At 43.6% G+C, this 18,071-nt stretch overlaps 1 protein-coding gene across 4 annotated transcripts; it reads right to left on the minus strand.

Annotated features, from left to right (window-relative positions):
* Positions 1-2,221: 2,221 nt before the first annotated feature.
* Positions 2,222-8,379, minus strand: rnf152 (ring finger protein 152). Of its 4 annotated transcripts, none has more exons than XM_041183122.1 (2): positions 8,296-8,379; positions 2,222-5,261 (listed from the first exon to the last, which is right to left on the minus strand). In XM_041183122.1, the coding sequence occupies exon 2, from the start codon at positions 5,050-5,052 to the stop codon at positions 4,432-4,434; it is 621 nt and encodes a 206-aa protein (XP_041039056.1). In that variant the 5' UTR covers positions 5,053-5,261; positions 8,296-8,379; the 3' UTR covers positions 2,222-4,431. The 4 variants fall into 4 exon arrangements, with proteins under 4 accessions (XP_041039056.1, XP_041039057.1, XP_041039055.1 ...); XM_041183123.1 differs by lacking the exon at positions 8,296-8,379 and adding an exon at positions 8,181-8,237; XM_041183121.1 differs by lacking the exon at positions 8,296-8,379 and adding an exon at positions 8,052-8,220.
* Between the last annotated feature and the right edge of the window lie 9,692 nt (positions 8,380-18,071).

The raw sequence follows: 18,071 nt of genomic DNA on the forward strand, positions 1-18,071 counted from the left end.
GATCTTTTAGTTCCGCCTGAACAGTCAGGCAGGGCCTCAGTTTAACAGTTTGCTCTAAATGACTGCATTTCCAATAATACAATCCTTGCTCAGCGTTGCGCGGTAGTCTCAGCCTAGATTATGCACCTAAAACCTGGAGCCTTCTGACTCAGAGGCAAGAGTGCTACCACTGAGCCAAGGTGACACTTAACGCTGGTTAACATTGTATCTGTTACTGTAAATATAATGCAGTATAATTTCTATAATGCACACTAGATTGGATGTTGAGTGATGCAGTAACACTGACAAAACCTTCTGCCAGTTAGTCAATGCTTATCCTGATTACTAAAAGCAGCAGACAGTAATTGAGCCTGACGCAACTCTGGATAATTCCCAGCTAGCAGCAATGAGAACATATTTTCCAACCACAGACTAATACACTCAACACTCAAACAATTCAAACATGGGACGTGAGCTAGGTGCTCCATAAAAGACTTCAGTGATAAAGGTGGACATTACCATGTGGCAAAGTTCAACATTTTGTGTCTTAAATACCTAAGCTATTTGATGTACAACAAAAAGACAAGGAAACAAAGAGTGATGGTCGCCAGGTGTTTTGTGACTGGAAGGCTGTTTCCAGTGAGGTACTGGGTACCTTGCTGTTTATGGTATATATCAATGACTTAGACTTAAATGGAGAGGAGGTGAGCAAGAGGTTTGCAGATACAAAAATTGATCGTGTACTGGATAGTCAGGAAGAAAGCTGCAGACAGCAGGAAGATAGCAGATACATGGGAACACCACCACCTGCAAGTTCCCCTCCAGGCCACCATCCACCTTCCTGACTTGGAAGTATATCGGCCATTCCTTCACTGTCTCTGAGTCAAAATCCTGGAAATCCCTTCCTAACAGCCCCATTGGTGTACTTACACCACATGGACTGCAGCGATTCAAGAAGGCAGCTCACCACCACCTTCTCAAGGGCATTTAGGGATGGGCAATAAATGCTGGCCCAGCCAGCGAAGCCCACATCTCGTGAAAGAATAAAAAATGGGCCGGAAGGGTCATACCCCGGTGGTACCCCAGAAGATGAGCTGGGATCCTCCTGGAAATCCCCACACAAGGACTGCATGGGAATTGCCAGGAAGTTCAAACTTCCGATGGGCAATTACCCTGCACTGGGAACCATCTGAAACTCCAACTTAAATCAGAGACTTTGGATGGTTCTGACTCTCTTTACTAGAATAGTTACCCAGGAAAAGTCAGAAGGATTAAAACCACTTCTAAATTCTGGGTAACCATAGTACTGAGCCCCGACTGACCACTGGATCCCTAAACAACCCCCCCACAACCCCGACTACTCTCCTACTGCCCCCGACAACCCTCCCAACATCCCAAATACCCTCCCAATCCCCAGACTACCTCCCACTCCCGAAAGCCTGACTACTTCCAACCCCCAACTACTCTCCTGACCACGATGCCCCCAACTCCCACTTGCCTGACTACCCTCCGCCCCCCTACTACCCTCCTGAACCCAACTACCCCCGACCCCTGACTGACCATCCGACCACTTCCCTGACCCATTGTACCCCACCACCCGACCCATTATTCACCCCTCCCCACATTAACCGCTGACCCCTGATCCATTTTCCTTCTCCCTGGTTTCTCAAAGTGGTCAGGACCTTTAAACTTACCCAGTGCCGTAAAAAGAGGATGTGACTTCACTTCCCCTGGCGCTGCACTGAGGGCCTGAGGGACTTGCTGCATTGCACTTTTCTCACCCGGCCCGAGTTGGAAAGTCAGGAGGGAAATGTGCAGCTCCTGACTAAGGTAACTAGAAGGGAACAGAGTGGCAATTCGACTGCGACTGCCACCCCTCCAAAGTTCCGACCTAGAGGATACAAGCAGAGAGTCATTTTAGTGAGCACTTAAGTTTCTCGCTGGTTAGGCCCCAGCTGATCCTCTGGCGTATAGAAAATACCGTTCCACCATAATAAAGTTGCCCGTTAACAAAATAAATTCTACTGATGCAAATTTTGTACTTCAGAATTCCGTGTTTGCTGAAGAAAAATCCCAGAGGAAAAACGATTCCACCAGATTGTGGCAAATAATTAAATCAAAACCAAAAATCCTCCACTGCCTTTTTCTCTTGCATATTTGCAAAAGTAGAAAATAATTTAAGCAACTGTTTCTTTCCAGGAATGTTTGTCGAGTGTGATGTTGCTTGAATAAACAAATTGGATAATGTTTATTGAAGTTTATTATAAAGTCTCGAGTAACGTTGTCAATACAACCAGAGTCACAGTACAGTGGTCTATTTATATCAATGCACTCCTTACAATCATCATTAAACAAAAATGGACATTAATACAAATAATAGGCAGGTTTAGAGCACTGCTCGTAAAAAATAGGTCAGTGAGGAAAAAAATGCTCTATTGCAGCTCCATGCATTTCTGTTCTGTTACTAGAGCACAGTGACAATACAACAGTCAGCAACTATGAACAGCAGCTTCACTTTCTCTTAAAAATACATATCTTTTGGCAGGTTACCACAGGTATGTGCACACACTGGCAGTTCATATACCTCAGTTTGCTTAGTCACAATGACAGGTCTGTAAACCAAATAACCCAGTGAAAAGGTTAAAACCATTTCACAAAGTGTGCAGGCAGCAGTGATTGTGAGATATTAACTGAGACCTATTACCGTCCTATCAACCACTTTTGCTTGCTTTGCGAGACAAAGGATCTGCTACCTCTTGCACCCACTGAACTAGCATAGACGCAATAAAATCCTGACACTGGGATCAGAATGAAGACTGTAAATGAAAATACCCAGATAAGTAAAATAAACAATGGCTCCACAGGTATAATTGGTTAAAAGGATTTCTAGGGAAATTTCTGTGCTTCATCCTCAAAATATGTCTGAATTTTCTACTTAGAAATCTGTAGGAAGGAACTGTGTAAAATTTTGGATTAATGGGATTTTGACTTCTTGTAGAGAAAACCAACAAAACCTAAATTAAAGCAGAGCGCACAATTATTCTTTACCTGTTAATCTGAATAAAGGCTGACAATGCACGCTTAACATTTCAACCTAGCTCCATCCATAATGTCTCATTTCATTTCTCTGCCATGTCATCTTAAGTCATAATGGATCATTCTCCTCGCTCGACATCACCTGAATCTCCAAACATTGCTTTTGTGGTATTCCTTGCCACAGTTTGCAGTCACTTCCAACAACGCTATTCAAGCCTTTTCAAACATCAAGCACCATAACCACAGGACACCAAATTACATCTTTAATAGCAAATGAATTTATGTTTTTTTTTCTAATTTAAAATGTTATGCATTCAAAGACCAGTACTTTTAATAAATCTGGCAAAATCCCAAACAGCCCGAAAATCAGTTTTGTCACATTGAATGTTTGATACTTAAAAACGATAATTGACTTTGCCACTAAGTTAACTCACAATTTGAAATTCATCTCTATTGAAAATGATGTCCAATTGGACATATTGAATATGTTTTCTAAACAGATGAACTATCATATAGTCAATTATGAACTAAAACAATCCACCATTATAGTTCTATCTTGTACTAGCAAAATAAAGTATAATTACAACTCAGTCTACCGTTTGTTCTCAATATCTGCACACATATAAAATATGGCAAACTATCTCCAGTTGACCTAAGTTGTCTGAATTAGTTTATGTTCCTTATGAATATATACCACTGTGTTAAGTACTAGAGTTAAAAACTGCTACACTTGTATATACAAATCTAAACGCTCAATTCCAACAGTTTGTTTAAAAATTTAAATATTAAAAGTATAGACCAATTTATACAATTTAGCCCCAAATAAATTTGTGGTGTTTTTTTAAAATTTGACTGCAACTGTATTGCACTTGTCTAAATCCTCTTTTCACATCACAGATGCTGGTGACAAAATATGAGCTTTACTTCTGGAGGAGATTGCTACAACTGGAAGAATTACAATGAATTAAAATCCAGGTTTTACAGGATAGTCTAGATTTCACTGTATAAACTGATGCTGCCTACCAACATCAACAGCAGGCGGACTCAAGTTACACTGTGAATACTTTTATTGCATCACCCATTAAAAGGGAGACTATAATTAATAGAGGTTTAGAAATACAATGCCACATAAAGGAAATCACTTTCTATTAATTGTGCACGCTTTCAAAGGCAAAACCCTTTCAAAATCCACCACAAAGTACTGTTGTCAGCTGATCTACCAGATTACACCTTAGGTGCAAATCACTTCCCAAATGAATCTTTCTTGCAGTTTTATGTGTTTATTCAACTTCCCCAGCACTGATCTGTAGCCCATGCTTTAAGAGATTAAATGGTTTGCGTTCTTCAGTTCAGCCATCGTCCGGGTATCACGCACATGGGTAAATTTTGAACGCCTCCTGCAGGTTAGCAGTCATATCAGCCACAAGAAATGGCAGTAAATCGCTTTGATATGCAGGACATATTATGCAGGACGATACCAAGTAGGAAAAGGAGGACACAGGCCACAAGTAGCACAGTGCAAACGCCTGAGCAAGTGGAAGTTTTGATACCTTCCCTGCCTTCATCCTCTTCCTCATCCTCCCTCAGTCCATTTTGCATCGGGTGCTGTCGATGCTGCTGCTGTTCCCCGGGGATGAGCACAGCAGTTACAGTCTTCCGCTGATTCCCTGGCAACAGTCGGCAACCCCCCTCTCCTGGCAACAGAGCATTCTCCTTAGTTACAGTCAGAGGGACCATGTAGCAACCACTGCTTGGGAGCCTGATAAAGACTGGGGTGCGGTCTGAAGTGTGGGGGATACTGATCACTGTGATTATTTCTGGGTCATCAGGCAGCTGAGACACTGAGAGGCTGGGGGAGAGTTTGGTCACACTCCGACACCAGGGGCACATCAGCTCCTTCTGACTGCTCCTCATCTGTTGAAGGCAGACAGAGCAGCAGGTGTGCTTACAGTCCAGTTGCTTAGGGCGGCGATGTGGGCTGTAGTAATTAAAACAAATCTGGCATTCCATTTGTGAATCTTGGGAAACTGTCTCCATCTTCACACTGACAGCAGTCTCTCTTTTCTTTTAAAAAAAAGAATTTTAGGTTTCCCAGAAATGTAGGCTTTTATTGTATTATTTCCTTCTCTTGAAAAGCCCTGTTATCTGACTTAAAGCTCTGCTAATCTATTGGTGCTCCTTCGGGAGGGACAAGTTGTGCAACACGCCGTCACTTCCGGCAGACAGCCAACTATTTACTTCATTACCTGCAAAAGAAAAATAATGAAGTTAAGATTGAAGTGAATTTGAATATTACCAAAGTTATCACATGCTGGGTGTAGTTACAGGTGGCAGTTGCTTCTTACAACTTGTAAACAAAACTTATTGATTTGCAAGTGGTACGAAGATAGGACTTTACACCACCTTTCACATCTTCAGGATATCCCAAGGCAATGAAATACTTTTTGAAACAGTCACTGTTGCATTGAAGGCAAACACAGCAGCCAATTTGTACACAGCAAACTCCCACAAACAGCAATGAAATAAATGACCAAATGATCTATTACAGTGGTCTTGATTGTGAGACAAATATTTGCCAGGATAGCTTCTCTGCTTACTTTGAATAGTGCTCCTAGATCAGTGATGTCCAGAAACAAGGTCAGACAGGGCATCGGTTTAACATCTCATTTGAGAGACAGTATCTCTGACAGTGCAGCACTCTCTCAGTACTGCACTGGAGTGTCAGCCTAGATTATGTGCTCGTGTCTGGAGTGGGACTTGAATTCATGACTTTGTGACTTAGAGATGAGCTGAGCCAAGGGTATTTATCAAGTATTGATTCACACAATTCATCAACATGCTCCCATCATTATTTGCCTAAATAACACGTGAAGTTGGCAGAAGGGTCAAGAATCAGAGGACACCAATTTAAGGTAATCACCAAAAAACAACAGAGGAAAACCCCTATGCAATGATCTGAAATGCACTCCCTGAGAGTGCAGTGGAGGCAGATTCAGTCCTGGCTTTCAAAAGGGAATTGGATAATTATCTAAAGAGAAAAAAAAATGCAGGACTACAGAAGGGGAGTGGGATGAGCTGAGTAGCTCTGACAGAGAGCAAGCACAGATACAAAGGGCTGAATGGCCTCCTTCTGTGCTGTAACTCTTCTATGATTCTATGATCTAAAAAGAAAGCAACAGAAACCCTCTCAACACATGTAATCCTCCTGTGAGGAGCAGCAAGCCAAATGTTCCTATTTAACCCCTAAGAACCAAGAAAACCCATTTGGTTCTGTGACAAATCAGTTCAGTTTACCGATTTCACAGGCACATCCTTTTTAGCCGAGATTTGTCTGGAGTCTTTCAACTTTATTATTCTGGATAAGTTTACAGAAAGCTGTATTGGGGAAGGGGGGGGGGGGGGGGGGGGGGGGGGAGGGGCAAGGGAGAGTGGGACTTTGTTCATGAAATGTCTTGAGACAGAATAAGCAGATGATATTGCATATTCCTCTCACAGCAAGTTATTTTTCTACAACCAGTCAAGAAATAAACGGGAGCATCTGAAAATATGATCGACGGTAAGCGTATCGGTGCAGACTCTTCTGCACTGTGCGATTCTGTGAAAAGGAAGCTTTTTTTTTAAAAAAAAAGACAAAAGAAATTAAAAATGCACATGTTTAACATGAACTATTTGATCCGTAGTGAAAGGCTCGTTCTTGCCCTCAACTCCATTACCAGTCCGTGCGGCCCTTCTGTTACACAATACCTTCTGTAGCATACACAATACAGTGGAACCTACAGACGAGACTGAATCTTCCCAAGCCAGTTTCTTTGTCTCCAAGTGCCCCACACTTGTACATTTTTCAAGCAATTCAGCCGACTACTTTTAACATTATGGAAATACTCACCCTGATATGAACGTGACAACTTTTTTTTTTACCGCGAGGAGGCAGATGCTTGGCTTTATATTAGAAAACGGGATGAAATTTCTTTCAGAGAAAAAAAAATTGGGGATTTATAAGCTTAATTTCAAAGGTGTGAGTGCTGTCACTTTCCCGCACTACGCTATTTCCAAAGTCTGTTTCAACGGCTTTCGATATGGCGATGTGCGAATTAAAGGGACCTTCAATTAAAACGATATATACTAAAATAAGGACATAGTTCCAAAACCCAAACGCAGGACACTCTGCTGTAGCCAAACAAGCTTCATCACTGCAGTCACTTCTGTTCCAAAATAAGCAAGGCTGCTCCTTTTTTTTTTGTGGTTGTCCCTGCAGCTGATCAGATCTCAAAAAGCTTAGCTAAATATTTAGAGAAAGATGGGACAAGGGCAACGAGATTCGGCAATGGCACGACTTGTTTTCGCGTTCACCCCGGCGGTGTCTTTGGTCCCTTGTAATTCTCTAACTAGTTAACTCTGACCCACAGTCTTAAGTGTCATTTTCGGGAGCAAATAAACTATTATTGATCGCGGCAACAAAACCAACGCCAATACGCGCACTGTGGAAAACGGTTATAGCGCCTGATTTTGTGGCGGTGGGTGGGGGGGGGGTTATCTTTTTGTTAATGATTGCATTATTTTTTCCCTCCAAATACGGTCAATGCAGCACAGATGCCGGCTGCTCGGCCCATCGTGCCTGTACTGTCCCCCTGGCCGCTCCCGCTCGCAGCTCTCTGCTTTTAGCGACACTGACAGCCGCTGAGCTGCAGAGAGACGCGGATTACATGACCCGCTCAACAAATGAGCAGAGGCGCACACAACTCCAGCGCACCACAAGGAAGGGGTTCGCATTCTGATTCAAAGTTATGATGATTTCTGAGACATTGGGTCGCCAAAAGAATAGAGTCCACATCCCCAGCACCCACCCCCACCGTGCACCAACCGTGCAGGTTATAGACTCACTGCAACTCACTGCATCCGCTTTTTGCTGAGAAACAAGAAGTTATTGGCAGCTCCCCTCCTTGCAGTTGCAGCTGGACACAGACATGCAGCCTCCCCCACCAACCAGCCCCCACCTCCCAAAAAAAAGACAGAGGTCAAGAGAGGAAAAGAGATACCTTCAACAAGCTATGATATCACTAGCAATTTTCACAGGCTGCAAATGCTCTGTATTATCTGTGATGAATGAATGCCTCTCTCTCTCTCTCTCTCTGTCTCTATTTGCTTATTTTTTTTGACGCTCTCACTTGTTCTGCAGATTTTTTCTCCCCTCCTCTCTCTGAAAATCGCTGTCTTGTGTACTCCTTGCTTGCACCAGCATCTCCCGCCACCACCCCCCCCCCCCCCCCCCAAAACCCTCACCAGCAGTTGCAGCTCCAGTTGTCTGGCTGCTCCCTCTCCCTGCGCTCGGATACATGTAGCCTAGTGGGCTGGCTGGCTGGCCCGCGCGGCGCGCTGGGAGCTGTAGTTTCGCGGGCGGCTCCGCCTCCTTTGCTGGCCGCGGGAGGGGACTACCACTCCCGGGCCGCACCGCGCTCACCGGGCTGGCCCCGCCCCCTTCCCGCGGCCCAGCTGACGCCGCGCGCGCAGGTGAGGGACGCTCATTGTTCCCGTTTGATGGGCAGGTCCCAGGTAGGCGGAGCTGCTCATGATTGACAGCTTGGTCCCTGGGCAGGTAACAGGCTTTTTTTTATTAGGGGAGGCGCAATTATGCTTATTAATTCATACAATGGGAGAAAAATCACAGGCAATTCCTTGACTTGCATATAATGTGTTTCTCCCCAATTTTTCACTCAAGTGTTGAGATTTTTCATTTTGTCAAGCTTTGCAAACGGTAAGAGGCACATCACCTCCAGTAACAATTTTAACGTTGATTGTTGCAGACGCCCGAATAAAAACTCACCATTTCAAAAACTGCAAATATCTATTCATTCCCCAGCTCTCCAGATCAGCAGCCAGCCGGTGACTGAGACATATCTTACAGTCATTCCTCTTAAAAAATTCAGGATAACATTTGTGTTTTTAAAACACACAAAAAAAAATGCCCCCCCTGGGGTTATCGACTTCTGGCAATAAAAAAAAACATTTCATTTAAACAGGTGCTTCCTTTACACATTATATGCAAAAAGATCATGGCAAAGTATGTAGAACGGTTTCATGTAATTTCCTGCAGTTTCTCTCCTGTGTATAACGGGAGGAGGCAGTATTCCAACGATTGTCCATCTGTCGTCTATCTATCTCTCTCTCTCCCTTTGTTCCTCAGCTGCTTATCTTCTGGTGTTTCTCTTCTGCTGCCTTCGTTTCAGTCCCAGTGTGTTGTGCCCTCTCTGAGCCCCTGCAGTTTGCGGCTTTCGTTCACAGTCTTGGCCATCTTGTAACCCATCAGACGTCAACCAACCTCAGCAGCACAACTGGGGCTGAGAATGATCCAGTCGGACAGCTGGAGGTCCATGGTGCCAACGCTGGAGATGAGGGACATTGTTCTCTGAGTGTCATGTACATTTTCGAGAATTATTGGCACCATGTTGAATTTGATAGCCACCACTGCCCGACTGCTGACCCACCACTCCCCACAAAAAGTCATCAGTTGCAAAATCCATTCGAACCCATGAAATGTTGAGTTTAGGGAATTCATTGCTGGATTTATGTCAGGAATCCTACAGAATACTATTGCCTGTCAGGAAGATATAATAATTTTCATAATATTATTGGAGTTTATCATAGAGTGATAGTGGGGCCTGTGTCTATGGGCCTGTGTGTGTGTGTGTGTATGGGGGGGAACATAATTGAATTAAAGATGTAAGAGAAGCTAGGTTTGAAATGCTAAATAGCTAAACATGGATGAAGTTTTAGAATGTGAGGTACAAAGGGAAAATTTGCATTTTTAAATAAACCAGAGTAGCTTAAATTCAAAAGAGAGGGTGAAATGTTACATCTCGCCAGAAGAAGTTGAGAAACAGTGTATTAATTTTCCCAAAGATTACAGGCAAAATTAGCACTATGATAGATTCTTTATTATTAGAGGTAAAGTCCAAAGACATAGTGAAACAATGGGAATTTGCATTCAAAGGGGAAAATATGTATAAAGGAGAGAAGGCTATGCACAATGGCAGGCATTTTAAGAACTAATACAAAAAGCCTCCAGCATCTTAGCCTCAAGCTGAGGAACCGAAGCTGAGAAAAACTCACTCTGAATTTGACTATCCAGGGTGTGTGCTTTGCCTGGGTCTATTTAAATCAATGTTTGCCTTGACATAGGTATAACTGAGAGTTAGATTAACTAGGGGAGCTAGGAGTTATCATAGTAGTAATTTGTAAACCTATGTATGTGCTTAAAATCATTTTTTAAAAATTTTAATAAAGGTTTAATTTACTTTTGTAAGAAACCTAGAAGACTTGGTGGTCTTATTACTACTGAATTCAAGGCACGCATCTCGAAATAAATAAAAATTGTAAAATAGCTGTGGCAGTTGTTTCAAATTTCCCTCTGGGATTTGAACAGCTCAGCATTTACCATCCGCTGTGCCAGAACAATAGTTATCCCTCAAACAACACTTCAAGAATCTGGCCATGACCACATTGCAATTTATGGGAGCTTGCTGTGCGCAAATAGTTGCCGCATTTTCTATATTACAACAGTGACTACACTTAAAAATATTTCATTGACTGCAAAGTGCTTTGGGATATCATGTGATCATGAAAGACACTATATAAATGCAAGACTATTTTTTTTCTTTATAGTGTCATGTACAGTAAGGTGGGAGAAGGCGTGTGTGGACTAAAAACAGCAGCATAGACCAGTTGGTCTGAATGGCCTGTTTTCTGCTGTTCACTCCATTGTCAGCAACTAGTGTATAGGACAAAGTAAAGATAAATCTGATAGAAAACTATTTATTTTTAACCCGTGTTAAAATAGAAACAACACAATACCTAGAATTACATCAGGTCTGCAGTTCAGAAACAGGCTATTTGGCCTAAAAGGTCTGTGCCAGTCGTTATGCACCCCCCTCCCCCCAAGTCTCCTCCCACCTCCCCTTCATCTCTGTCAATGATTTCACACTTCACCCTATCAACATATCTTTCTACTCCTTTCTCCCTCACGTACTTACCTTGCTTTCTAGTAAATGCATGCTTGCCTCAATTGTGTACCAAGTTCTAGATTCTCACCACTCTCCAGGTAAAGTTTCTCCTTGAATTCCCAACTGGATTTATTAGCAAGTATCTTATATTTTTTGCTCCGAGTTCTGGTCTCCCCCAAAAGTGGAAGCATCAGCAGGAATTTTACCAGCTTTTTAGCGATGGGCTGGAAGGTGGTAAGGCTGGTAAAATGTTGCAGGAAGGAGTCAGGGGCATGCCCAACGTTTTCCTGCCACAATGCCAATTTATCAGCGACTGGAAAGGTAGCAGATCAATCGCCTGCCGGGAGCCCAATTGAGCCACTTAAGTAGCTGACTAAGGGCTTCTTACCATTTCAACGGCCATTTTTCCTGCATCAGAGGTGGAAGAGGACCTGCTGCTGTGTGGGGAACCATCCATTAAAACCTGGCATCCTCCAAGCATGTTCTGGGGTGAGGGGTCCATCCCTTTTGGATTCTCCATGGCCCTTGGAGGAGCCCCTGGCAGCAAAGGCCACCCCCTTGGCACCAGTGCCACTGGCGCTTAGCAACATCCCCACCCCCCAATCGCTAGAGCCTGGCATCAGCACCACTACACCCACTTCGAAGGTGCCCATCTAAAGAGGTGCCTTCCTTGCAGCTGCAGCCCCAGCAACATCCAGTGCCAGCAATGGCGCTACTGAGCTGCTGGCCTTCTGATTGGGTCAGCACCTCCTGGGGGGGGTGGGGGGGGTGGGGGGGGTGGGACCCTATCCTTTAATTTGGATGGCAGCCACTGCCAGCAAGATGCCAACCCAGGTCCTGATGCCATCTCGCTTTCGGTTCTGACAGTGGCACTTCGGCTGTCCCTGTTAAATACAACCCACCTTCTCCGTGTCTATCCCATCAAATTTTAAAGGCCTCTTCTCAGGATTTTTTTTCGAGAAAAAAGAGTCTCAATCTGTTCTGCTGTTTCTGATAAATATACCCATTCAGCACTGGTATCATTCTTGTGAACCTTTTTTGGACCTTCCACAGTACCTCTATAATGTTGGTAAACCAGTTTACCATCATATATCAATAGAGGGATTTGCATTCTCATTTTTATCCACAGGAATGGAATAGTCAGCACTGGCTTTCTGAGATAGCTATTGGTGTATGTTTTAATTGTCAGTTCAGTGATGTACAATGTTGTAACAGGCCCATCCTCAAATCTCCAGAAATAGCAAGCTTTTACTTGATTTTACCAAGAGGGTTTAGATTGGCTGTGTTTTGACAACAGTTCTGTTTGAATCAGAATTTATGCTGTTTGCAGCAAGCTCATGCTTGCAAAGGTATTGTTAGTAAACCTTGGCTATACATTGATTAACAACACTGGGTGGAGAAGGGATCCAATGGATACGAGCAATTCAGCGCAACGCACATTTCTGTTTAAGTTTTGATTGAATTTCTTTGATATGTGAAACCTGTGGCTCAGATCGAACACAGTTTACATTCACCGCCAGCTCCAATCAGTGGGACTCCTACATCTGTGCAAGCGCAATGCTGCACTCTACATGCAGTGTCTTTTGTGATATGTGCAAAGTGTGAAATGGAATGTCAATCTAAGCCCTTTCTCTAGTAAGCAGAAAAATGTCTTCCTGAGGACAGGTATGGGGAGAAAGTGGGTGAAGGGCTGGGTGGGGAGATTTACATCAACATTGTATTCTGTATTTGGATCAGTATTATGGCCCTACTGCAGTCTCAGGCCTCTATTCCAATGTAATGAGATGTGCACACTCACTTGGCTACCATAAGAAGAGAAAAAGAAAGACTTCCATTTATGAAGCACTTTTCATGACCACCTGACAAGCAATGAAGTACTTTTTGAACTATAGTCACTATTTTAATGTAGGAAACATGGCAGCCAATTTACACACAGAAACAAAATGCAATGTGATAATGACAGATAATCTGTTTTAATGATGTTGACCAGGACACCACGGGTAACTCTGATTTGAAATAGTGCATTGGGATCCGCCTGGCAGGGCAGATGGGACCTCAGTTTAATGTCTCATCCAAAAGACAGCATCTCTGACAGTGCAGCACTCCACTGGGGCATCAGCCTAGATTGTTTTACAATCAAATTGTGGAGTGGGACTTGAACTCACAACTTTCTAACTCAGAGGCAGGAGTGCTACCAGCTAAACCATAGCTACTAGAGTTAAACATCAGCCAATGTGATAGATGATAGTGTGTGGTATTTGAACTAGAATGCCATTTAAAGCACCTGCATTCCTTTGAGTGGAGGTCTTATGGCACAGTGGATAGCATCCCTGCCTCTGAGCTAGAAGTTCCAGCTTCAAGTTCCAGTCTAGGGCTTGATGGTCAAGGAAGGTGTTCAAACGCGCAGGCAAACAAGTTGAGTGTCAACTTGTAAATCCTTCCAACATACACCAATGGCAGGCGGTAAGAGTGGGAGAGATTCCTGGTCAGCCATGTTATGGAAAAAAAATGGAGCCTTTACCATCACTATCCATAGCTCCAGACTACACAACATGCATATAAAGTATATGTTGCCACAGCAACTCAGGCTTCTTGGAGCAGGCAGTTGGCTGGATGACTGACCGGCTGGTCTGATTCAGATTGATTTGTCCCCTGTTCCGGCTGGGGTGGATTCAGGACCTGCCTCCTTCCCCAGTGCAGATTGTGGTGCTGTGGGTTAGACCTGCCTTCAGGCAGAGAACTGAAGAAGTCCTTTGAGGTGCTCTCTCCAACCCCACTTCCCCTTCCTCCACAGGCATGCACACAACCAGTCACAGCTGTAGCAGAGAGATCAGCACTGGTGATTTTAGATACATGGAAAGGTCACAATACCCCCAGCAGGCAAAACTAACTACTTACCAAATGGATTTTCTTAAATTTACACTTACACCTATAGAACAGGTTATAGAGGATATCTAGTCATTGTGCTTGAAGAAAATTAAAAGGTTATCAGCCTTGGCTCAAATTCTAATCTCTGAAACAAGAACAAAAAATGCTAGAAAAACTCAGCAGGTCTGACAGCATCTGTGGAGAGAAAGACAGAGTTAACATTTCGAGCCTGTTTTGTCTTTACTCTAATCTCTGAGTCAGATTGTGGGCTCAAATGGCACTAGAAACTTAAGCACATAATCCAAACCGACACTGAGGGAGTGCTGCATTGTTGGAATTACAGTCTTCTGAGGCCCTGTCTCCCCTTTTAGGTGGATACCAAAGATCCCACGGCACTATTTAGAAAAAGAGCAGGGAAGATCTCTTCAGTGTACTGGCCAATATTTATCCCTCAACCAACATCAATAAAATGTGTTATCTGGTTATTATCACATTACTGTTTGTGGGAGCTTGCTGAGTGCAAATTGGCTGCCATGCATGCTACATTCCTACAGTGACTACACTTCAAAAGTACTTCATTGGCTGTAAGCACTTTGGGATGTCCTGAGGTCATGAAGGGTGCCATATAAATGCAAGTCTTATGTTTTTTTTTTAAAAGTGTAACTTTACAATCTAAATTTGCTTCTTAAGGTGCAGTTTTTTTTAAGAAACCACATGGAAGATCACTTTTCAATGTGTTGTATGGTTTTATTGATTTTGGCTCCAGGCTTTCTTAATGTATGATATAATCCTGCATGGAACAGGTCAATCTCCAAGTCAAGGAAGACAGACTCATGTTTCCACACATCAAGCTCCATATTCCATAGCTGTACTTTTCCAAATAATGGTTTCTACAAGCAAGATGAAAGCAAGTGGGGCAACTTAAACAAGGAAGTTAGAGTAGTGCACTCACCATTTGTACGGTAAATTCTTTCACTCACTCAGCATAGTTCAGGGCTCTCATCCTTTCTCACATTTTGACTGGATAAAACATCTCTCAATCCACACAGGTTGCTTTCAATAATAATGGTGCTAAATTGCACAGGAATATATGTTACAGCATCTGAAATAGGTTGTATCGTTGACCATGCTGCTACGTGTGATCTGGGACATGAAAATCCACGTATACATTACCATCTATTTCTATCCCTGTGTGAACTTGTTGGTCTTCCACTGCAAAGAGTTGTCCACGACCCTGTGTTGCAGACTGGTGCATTCCAAGGTCCAGGACTACGTTTCTGCATCTGCTTTGGTTGTGTTAGCATCACAGGCTAACATCCATATTCCGCTAACATTGATATGGGCAGCGGCAGCTCAACCAGACACGACCTGCTGATGTGGTAGTCCAGGTAATGAAAATAATCTAAAGATGGAGCTTGAAGATTTCAAGTGATGGGGCTGTGACTAGTGCCTTTGGCAGCTTGTTCCACTGTGGGACTGTATTGAGGGATGCAATAAAACTTCAAGCAGCCCCCACAGAGGCACAATGGGGCTTCCAGCCATAGTACACTGAGGGGCTGGAAACTGTGTTGAACCCCTCGGATTGGATGCCTGGCATGGAATGTATATTGTAAACATCAAGAGTATTCCAATTGTATTGTGGCACCTCAGAATGGAACATCCATTATGGAGAAAAACTGCACTTCCTGTAATGTTCAATTTGAAATATTTCGGAATGTACTTTTACAAAGTTTACAAATAAAGTGTATGTTTAGGATTGAAAAAAAACCCTGTGTAGATGAAGGATGATCTAATTGTACAGATGTTCGACAAAAACACTAGCATGCTTCGGTTGTTTGTGGACTCATTCCTTATACAAGTAAATGACATGATGTAAAGGGGAGAGATTTGCTAATAGAATACCCACCCCAGCCCCCTCCTTTCATCAACGGGTATTATAGAAATGTTAGTTACCTAAAATTATTGTTGGAGTAGAGGGATTTCGACTTTTGGTTCTTTTGCTTCAATGCTGTCAAAGGGATCATATTCCCAGCTAACCTTAATAATGTATTTTTAATTAAATCCAGACACAAAGCCCTCAATGCTCACTACCACAATAAACTGGCAAATTAAATGCTGATTGAGTGTGAATGATGGAAGGAACACTTAGTCTATCACTTTCTCCTTTGAATAAGTAAGAGTTTCTGACATCTCTGCTATATCCGAAGGATGTACCTGCTGCAATGTTTATCTTTCACGGGAAAAATGTGGGCAGATATGTACGTTAGTAAAAACTCAATGCACATTGGCACTTATGATCTATGAACAACATTCCCTCTAATTTTTCTTCCTCGTGCACAACCTTTTTGTTGCACTATGCAACCCATTTTAAGATTGTTGCACAGCCACACCTGTACGCAACTTAAAGGGAATATTGGCGGTGTCTGTTACACTGTTGCTGTGCACTCAGACAGTTTAGAGGGAACACTGGGCTGAATATTGCCACAGAGGCAGAGGCAGGTTCAGAGGCAGGGGAGGGGTCAGGAAAATTCCGACAACCGGAATATAAGGCTAATCTCAGTAATGGTGACCATGAAACTACCATTGATTGTTGCAAAAACCCATCTGGTTCGCTAATGTCCTTTAGGGAAGAAAATCTGCCATCCTTACTTGGTCTGACCTGCGTGCGACTTTAGACCCACAGCAATGTGGTTGACCCTGAACTGCCCCCCGAAATGGCTTAGCAAGCCACTCAGTTCAAGGGCATTGAGGGATGGGTAACGAATGCTGCTCTTGACAACAACGTCCACATTCCGTGAAAGGATGAAAGAAAACGCAGTTTTTTTCAAGACGGCTCCCATTGCTGTCCCACCTCCAGGTGAGTTTCCGAGGGACAGGCGGCCACGGGAATTGCAAATCCGCTCCACAGAGGTGGACGGTCAATTAAGGCCCCACTTAGGGGCCATTTTCAGAACCCTCTGGCACTTTCCCAGCGTCGGAACGGCCCCCAGTCCCCTCACCACCCCCACCGCACACCCCCAGCCCCACCCAGCCCCTGTGCTGAGCCCAGAGACTGGTAGCAATTTGGGGGAAGCCTCCTGCTGGCAGACCAGAGGGCTGTCACTCATTGACTCCTCTTACTGGCCCAATTAATGAGCCACAGAAACTAAAAGGGTACAGCCGCAGCCAAAACCCAGTTCTGTGGAGGAGTTTCCCCTCCACACTGGTGGCTATCGTAACTGTGGGGTTTAACTTTAAGTTTTCAGCAGACCTCAGCAAGCACCTCCATCCGGCAGCACCCTCGCTCCTGTTTTCCTGCCTCAGCAATGCCCTCCTCTCTCAGTGCGGCCGCAAACGATCCAGTACTGCTGGGCAGCTCAGCGGGCCTCCTGCCTCGGAGACCCACCCGCCCACCTTCTGATTGGATGGCAACCGATGAGACAGCCAATTAGGAGCCCGCCTCGTGTAAAGTTTCCAGCAATGGGCGCATTGACAACAAGCGCAGCCTCGGGACCCACACATGACTCGGCGTCAAGCTCCCAAAACCCACGGGAAGATTTAGCCCATTGCCTGTGACCAAGTGACTCTCTTATGATTGCGATTGGATCCTTAAAACAATTGGAAAAAGCGAACCTATCTTAAAGTGCAATTTTTTTCGTTGTTACTGTGATGTGCTAGATACAAGATGTTAATTTTTGAATAGCTTTCCTCCAATTGGAATGCTTATACATTTAAGGGGGGGGCTAGATTAAACACCAGAGGCAGAAAGGGACAGAAGGTTATGTTATTAGGAGTAGGTGAATAGGGGCTTGAGGAGAGTATATACGCCAGCGGGGACAAAGTGGGCTGAATGGCCAGTTGCAAATTTTATGTAATTCTATGCAAGAGGAAACCTTCACATTTGCAGTGAGACAGAGGAATGGAATAAAGAATGTTCCATCTTTTGTTCTGGTTCTGTGAAAAAAATGTGTGTTCAGCAGTAACACGGGTGTTTTTTTCTTTTAATATTGCAAATTGGATAATTGGCATGGAAAAGATCGCTTAGCAAATGGTGCAATTTTCTTGTAAATGATCAACTTACCACAGAAAAAAGCACGGGGGCATAATGTGACGGCCCCAGCTTTCACTGTGAATGTAACACTTGCTTAATCAAAGAAAATTGTTTAGTACCATAGTGCAGGGAATAAAGGATCGAGTTTAATGTACAAATTT

Source organism: Carcharodon carcharias, chromosome 3, assembly GCF_017639515.1.
Source record: "Carcharodon carcharias isolate sCarCar2 chromosome 3, sCarCar2.pri, whole genome shotgun sequence".
Lineage (NCBI taxonomy): Eukaryota > Metazoa > Chordata > Chondrichthyes > Lamniformes > Lamnidae > Carcharodon > Carcharodon carcharias.

What these genes read in the sequence shown, in the direction of transcription:
- rnf152 (XM_041183122.1), bottom strand. Translation starts at nt 5,052, where the DNA reads ATGGAGACAGTTTCCCAAGATTCACAAATGGAATGCCAGATTTGTTTT.